Here is a 7,217-nt window from a genome sequence, read left to right on the forward strand (position 1 = left end):
TCTGTATCAGCAGCAATGATGAACAAAATCAACAACACGGCTGATGAGCAGAAGGGTTCGGGTCTTGTATATACTGTAAATACGAACCGTAAAAGAAAAAGGCGTGCCCTTTCACCGCTACCCCCGATACTCATGAATAAGAAACCTAAGCGTAAAAGAAGTCGAGGTCATAAGCCTGTAAGACGAACACGCGAGGACATCTTCTAATCATCCGCCATGGCATTCGTTCACGATGCATCTGAGGAGTGTACGAAATCTGAACTTGATATTTTCGATATACCACCTACTCAAACAAGTATTGAAAAATCTTTCTTTGTGGAAGCGCAGCCGATCGCTGCTCTGACGGACAACGCGCCTCTGGAGTTCTTCATCTCCGGCACATCGGATTTTTATTATGACCTTAACAACACTTTTTTATACATAAACTGTAGAATTGTGAAACAGGATAACACGGCCATCGCTGACGGCGCCCGTGTGGGCTTTATTAACTACCCTATAGCAACTCTTTTTAATCAGGTGGATGTTACCCTGGGTGATAGACTTATATCCCAATCTGATAATCTATATTCCTACCGCGCATATCTTGAATCCTTGCTGAGCTACAGCAATCAAGCCCTCGAATCGCAATTTACAGCAGGCCTGTTCTATAAAGATACCGCGGGGTACCATAACACCCGCACTCTTGATGGTGAAAATTTGGGGTTTATCAAAAGAGCTCGGGCAACCGCACGCTCTAGACCTGTAGAGCTTTTAGGACCCATTTTTGCTGATATTTTTAATCAGCCCAAGCTGTTACTTAATGGTCTGGATCTGAAGATAAAACTCTCGAGGAATAAAGACACTTTTTGTCTCATGTCGGCTGATGCTGAACCGTACAAGATACAGATTCTCCAGGCCGCACTCTATGTCAAACGTGTGCAGGTCTCTCCTGCAGTCAGAATAGGCCACAGTCAAGCCCTTCTAACAACCCCCGCCAAGTACAGTATTGATAAGGCCTCTCTGAAAGTCTACAGTATACCTCAAGGCACACGGGTTGCAAATCATGAGAACCTATTCCTAGGACAAATCCCCAAAACTGTAATATTGGGGTTTGTTGACAATGAAGCGTTTTCTGGATCCGTTGCGAAGAACCCTTTATGCTTTGAGCATTTCAATATATCACTAGCATCACTTTATTATGATGGACACCAAGTACCTTCGCGACCGTTTCAACCCGATTTCGCCTCTGAGCAGGCTGTAAGAGAGTATATGGCACTTGTGCACATCGCCGGCAAACAGAAATCGGACAGCGGATTATCCATAGATCGTGAAGAATTCTTACACGGTTATACATTATTTGCTTTTGATCTAACCCCTGACCAAGAACCCGGTGGCCATTTTTCCCTAGTTAAAACGGGAAACCTGCGTGCTGAAATAAGATTCGCAGTTCCAACACCTCATACGCTAAACATGATTGTATACGCTGTGAACTCTGACATTCTTCAAATCTCCCATAAACGTGAAGTGATATTTTCATGATATTAGATTATTAAGAATAAAATAAATCTGAAAAAATCTGAAATCTGAATTTTGCAAGAAAAATAGAATCGGCTATCAGAAGAAAATTGTACAACAGCTCCCGATGATGAATACTTTACAGATTACAAATATTCTGAATTCAGATTATTACACACAGAAAAATTTTTCGGGCGTATATCCATGCGATTTCTTACCACAATACAGAATACAAGAACACCCCGCTGCATTTATTGTCAATACCGATGATTCTACTCGTCCGGGGACCCACTGGATCTTAATTGTACTATGTGACGGAAAAAAAGCGATATTCTTTGACAGTTATGGGATTGCTCCATCGAACGCTGTATTTCCTAAAGATTTTATTTCTTTCTTACAACAGAACTCTGACAACTATATTTATCAGAATAGTCAGCTACAAAGTGTGGACTCTGCTTACTGCGGTCATTATTGCATATACATACTGTTTTGGCTTAGCAGGGGTTTGCCATTTAGAGACATTTTAAATCATTTTAATTCAGATTTAAAAAGTAACGATTCTTTAGTCAGCACCTTCATATCTGAAACATTGCGGTGTGTGCATGGAAAAAATCTGCACGTATATAACCAAGTCTGTAGAGCCTGTTCATTTGATTAAGATTATTGTGTTGTGACATTCTGAATAAAAAAAGCCTTTTAAAATAATTATTGTGTGTTTGTGACTTAGTTGCTGTTACAGGATTGAACAATCAGCTTTTGAAGCCTAAATGTGACATCTGTGGAACTAGTGGGAAAGGATGTAAAATGTCACATAAGGTCATGTTAGGCTTTAGATCGATTGTCTCGGTTTTCTAAACGACAAAAATGGACAACTTATTTGTATGTATTTCAGAGCACAGGATACTCAGTCATTAACTTTTTTAGCTCTAGTGTCAAAATGACACCTATGCAACATTTAGGATGAGCGGATACTCATAACATTATCTTACAGGAACTCTATTGTTTCTGTTTTTCTAGCCGCCAAAACTGGACAGCTTATTTTTATGTATTTCAGAGCACAGGATACTCGGTCATTAACTTTTTTAGCTCTAGTGTCAAATGGCACATATGTATCAATTAGGATACTCATAACATTTACTTACAGGAGCTCTATTGTCTCTGTTACACATGTTTAAGTTAGTATTTTTAGTCACATACATAGTTTTATACCAGAACTTTTTGGCCGAATTAAATATACCCTCCAGTGTGATGGGTAAATGCCAACCGCTCATTGCGTCCAGGTCCTCTACATGTCAAGACATGTTTTTGCACTACACGCCTGCGCAGAAGCACTGCCCGTAGTTGTATTAGGGGAACTTTGTACGGCCATGTCACAATATGTCTTGCCGTCTTCTGGGGTGGATGTGTATGAGCTTGACTCATGGCACCACGCAGCGGTGCTGAAGTACATAGCTGCTTACACCAACAATAAATAGGTATATTATTTATCTTAAATAAAACTATAGACACTTTTTGCGATGGAATGAGTGATATTCCTTTAATATTAAAGAAATATCATTCATGCCAGTGCAAAAGGAGAAAGCATATATAAAAAGGGGGCGGGCACTTTTGCGCTGAAATGAATGATATTCCTTTCTATCAAAGAAATATCATTTATGCCAGCGCAAAAGGAGAGCGTATATAAAAAGGGGCGGAACATCATAATAAAAGGTATAGGGGAGGGGGTGGGGGGGGGTGAGTTAATTATAAATGGGGCGTAGTGACGTCAAAATAATCATATAAAAAAGGGGCGTGGTCATATAATAAAAGGGGCGTGGCTACGTCATAAAAGGGGCGGGGCACCTGTCACTTTTTAGTTTGACGAGAAGTGGGTCTGTTACACTACTTATATGGAGTCAGTAGTCAGAGATATTCCTTTATAATGGAAAGATTGATCGGAGGAACCAAGTCGGCTAACGGATAGAGATGGGATTAGAGAAGGAGATTCTAGGACTCGAGAAAGATACATTTGGGGAAAGTTCAGCAAGGATTTAGGTTCTTCTTTCTCTGGATCAACGTAGTCTGAGTACTGTTAGGAATTAGAAGAAAAGATTGGAATTCTGAATCAAAATAATAATAATAATAATAATAATAATAATAATAATAATAATAGAAAATTGGAAAAAAAAAATTCCAGTTCTATGGCCATAAACACTAGATGGGACCCTACACTAAATAAACATACATCTCTGTGTCCTAGAATAAGTCTACAGTGTGAACACAATGCAATAAACATCCCTCCCATACATTATAGAATAAAATATAAAGTTATCCCCCTCATCCACAAGGCTCTCCATAATGCCGCACCTCCCTACATTTCCTCCCTCATCTCTGTCTACCGCCCAACCCGTGCTCTCCGCTCACTCAATGACCTAACACTTACATCCTCTATTATCAGAACCTCCCACGCTCGTATACAAGACTTCTCCCGAGCTGCACCACTTCTCTGGAATGCTCTACCCCGGACAATCAGATTAACTCCCAATTTCTACAGCTTCAAACGCAAACTAAAGACACATCTTTTCAGACAGGCCTATCACAATGTCTAATGTAAACCCTTCCATACTATAATTAGAATCCTCAAAATGTAACCCTCCTCTGTCCCCGCTCCCACATTACCCCACATGATATGATGTCATCTCAAGATAACTTTATAGGTCCAAGCTCCGTCCACATGTTACAGGACACGACTGGTGACGGCTCATAAAGTCTTATGTTTGTGTAATGACAGACACCTCTATTACAAAAGTGTCTGACCCCTGTATAAGTAATGCCGCCCCTGCTACCTCTTGTGCCACCCCCTCTACCTCATAGATTGTAAGCTCTTGCGAGCAGGGCCCTCAGTCCCATTGTGTGAAATGACTTTCTTTGTAATGTATCTTTCTGTCTGTATTTGAACCATACAAATTGTACAGTGCTGCGGAATATGTTGGCGCTATATAAATAACGTTTATTATTATTATTATTATTATTATTATTATTATTATTATTATTATATTACCTCATTTGGGCCCAGAAGGGTCCATTCATATGGAGTTTTTTGGTGCTGATTTTGAAGTGAAGTGAATGGGAGTGTTATTTTTACACGTGTATTCTATACACGTGTAGATTGCAAAAATACACTCGTGTTAACTCCGTGTGTATGAGCCCAAAAACTGCTAGTGTTTTTTTCAAAGTCCATACACTCTGCTGAAGGAAAAAATAAAAAACAATCCAAAAACCGCTTCAAAAAACCATTTCCTAATGCCTGAAGAAAGGTCATGTGTGTCTATGCCACCCCACCTAGCAACCCCAGACCCTGACAGTGTATTGCAAGGGGTTTGTGGTCCCCTTCAAATGGACTTGCACTCCCATTCAATTGCACAGGTCTAATTTATTGGAATAGAGGACGTCCTTCAGTTTCCCATCTACCCAAGGCTATTTTAAGGTGGGGATTTTTGGACCGGATTTTGATCTTCCTCAGAACCTGGCCTAAAAAAAATGCCTCCCATTGAAGTTCCCTTCTTTTTTCCAGTAGCAGTTTTGTGCCGATCACATAAAAAAGAAGCAACCTGTCCTTTCTTGCCATAGATTCCGCAGTGGAATCTGCTGCAGCGTCCGCGGCGCAATACCTCCCTTCCGACTAGGCTTATTCATTTGGACCTAATCTGGAGCAGAATGCCACGACTGGATGTCGGTGCACTGCACCAGCAACCAGTCATGGCTAGCCATTTTCTGAACTCTGTGGCAGCCTCAGCATCACAATCCGGTGCAAAAATTCCCGTGTGGCTCTGGATCCTACTTGTCCTGTATTCACACTGTAGGCCTGTTCTTCACTCGTATCACCTATAGTAAGCAAATGTTTCAACTCCATGAAGAAGTCATTTTGAATTAATATACGTAGGTAATATAAATCCTACATGTTTATGGGATTAGCAGGTTTTTATGTTTTATATGCACTTTTTTTTTATTTAGCTGAAATTATTTTGCATACATTATTAATATTATATATTTGCCGATTTTGTCACACACCAATTCCCTTCAATTGAGATTTAGTTTGTGGTCCACTGTTTGATGACACGGTGAACATGCGACAACTGCACCAGGAGTAGACATGGTGTCCGGGCATTCTATGTGAGTGCCTTGCCCTTTTCCAAAACCAATGGATTGTGCAAGAATACGATGATGTACAGGATTGTGTCCTTGTAGTCTCATGCCAGGTTCACACATGCATTCAGACCCGAAGAAGGGAAACCTAATCCACTTAAAAATCAGTTGCCAAAAATGCATGGACCCAATAGGCTAAAATGGGGTCCACCAGGTTTCTGCCCCAAAAAATGCTAAGGCCTCATGGGACGTCCCACAGGAATAAAGCACTGCAGGAAAAACCGCGGCCTGAATGAATCGCTGTTCTTCCCGCCGCGCTTTAAACAGACAGTTTGCAGTTTTCCCCCGCGGACCAGCACCGCACCTCCCATGAGGCGACCTGAAGCGATCGCTTCAGGCATCGCTATGCCAGGGCCCCGGGGAGAGCAGCATTTTTGCTGACCTAAGCCAGTCCAGGACATGCTGTCCTGGACTGGCTTAGCGTGACCGAGCGGTGGATTGGGGAGAGAGCAGGTCCTCCCCGTGCCTGCTCTCTGCCTGCTAACGCCGCTCGGCCACGCCCCCTTTGCTCCGCCCCATCCCCCCTTTGCTCTGTCACGCCCCCTCCGCTCCTCTGGGGCGGCTTTCTGTCGTCCGCCTTGGGCGGCGAAACAGGCAGGTTCACCCCTGCCGCGGAATTCCTGTTATAATGATATCTATGGGGAAACCGCCGGCATTTCCGTAAATATAATTAACATGCTGCAATTTTCCAAAACCACAGCATGTCCACAGGGCTGTTTTTACCGCAAAGTGAGCGTGGGATTCCTTTTGCCTGTACCGTAAAACGCTTCGATTTTCCCGTGGCGTTTCTGCCATGGGCGAATCACAGCATTTCCGGCCTGTGGGGCCACAGCCTCAAGCGGGATTCGGGGACGGAAACCCCTAACGTAGAGCAGGTGCAGGTGTGAACCTAGCCTTATGTGTTTTATTAATAATGAATAAAAATAATAATAATATAATTAATAATAATAATAAAAATAATAAAAATAATAATAATAATTAAAATAATACAATAAAATGTAAAAAAAAATATTAAAGAAAGCCAATTGAAAAAAGAAAAAGCAAAACATTTCTCCTTTTAGGTGCAATGATCTCAGTGAATCAATCTGACAGGTAATCAACAGTTAATGAAGATGAAGCGTACCTGAAATAATGTAATTAAGTGACATACAGGAAGATGAACTTGTTGGGCTTCTGTCTCAATGACTATTTTTTTTCTTCATTTACATGACAATTAAAAAAAAAGTTGAAATATATTTTTTCTGTATTTTCTCTCTTCTTTTATGTAGGTCAAAAATAGTAAAGAAAAAAATATAATTTAAAAATAATATATAATCAAGAAAAATAATACTGTACAGAATTGTAATTTATCTCGGTGAATCATTATGACAGGTAATCAACAATTAATCAATGGTGATTAAAAAGACCTGAAATGATGAAATTCTGAATGTTTTCACTATCGCAACTTTAATAAATGTCACCTTCTATATTCGGAGATCTCAATCACTTATCATTAGATCTTACCCATTAGAGATAGAAATCCCCGATTATTTGGAAGA

General features: G+C 40.7%; 1 protein-coding gene across 1 annotated transcript; it reads left to right on the forward strand.

The window, feature by feature from the left end:
* The first annotated feature begins 216 nt into the window (after positions 1–216).
* LOC142194135 (uncharacterized protein F54H12.2-like) lies at positions 217–1,518 on the forward strand. The gene has a single exon (XM_075263152.1). It carries the CDS (start codon positions 217–219, stop codon positions 1,516–1,518), a length of 1,302 nt encoding a protein of 433 aa, XP_075119253.1.
* The last annotated feature ends 5,699 nt before the right edge of the window (positions 1,519–7,217 follow it).

This window comes from Leptodactylus fuscus, chromosome 2 (genome assembly GCF_031893055.1).
Source record: "Leptodactylus fuscus isolate aLepFus1 chromosome 2, aLepFus1.hap2, whole genome shotgun sequence".
In the NCBI taxonomy this organism is placed as follows: Eukaryota; Metazoa; Chordata; class Amphibia; order Anura; family Leptodactylidae; genus Leptodactylus; species Leptodactylus fuscus.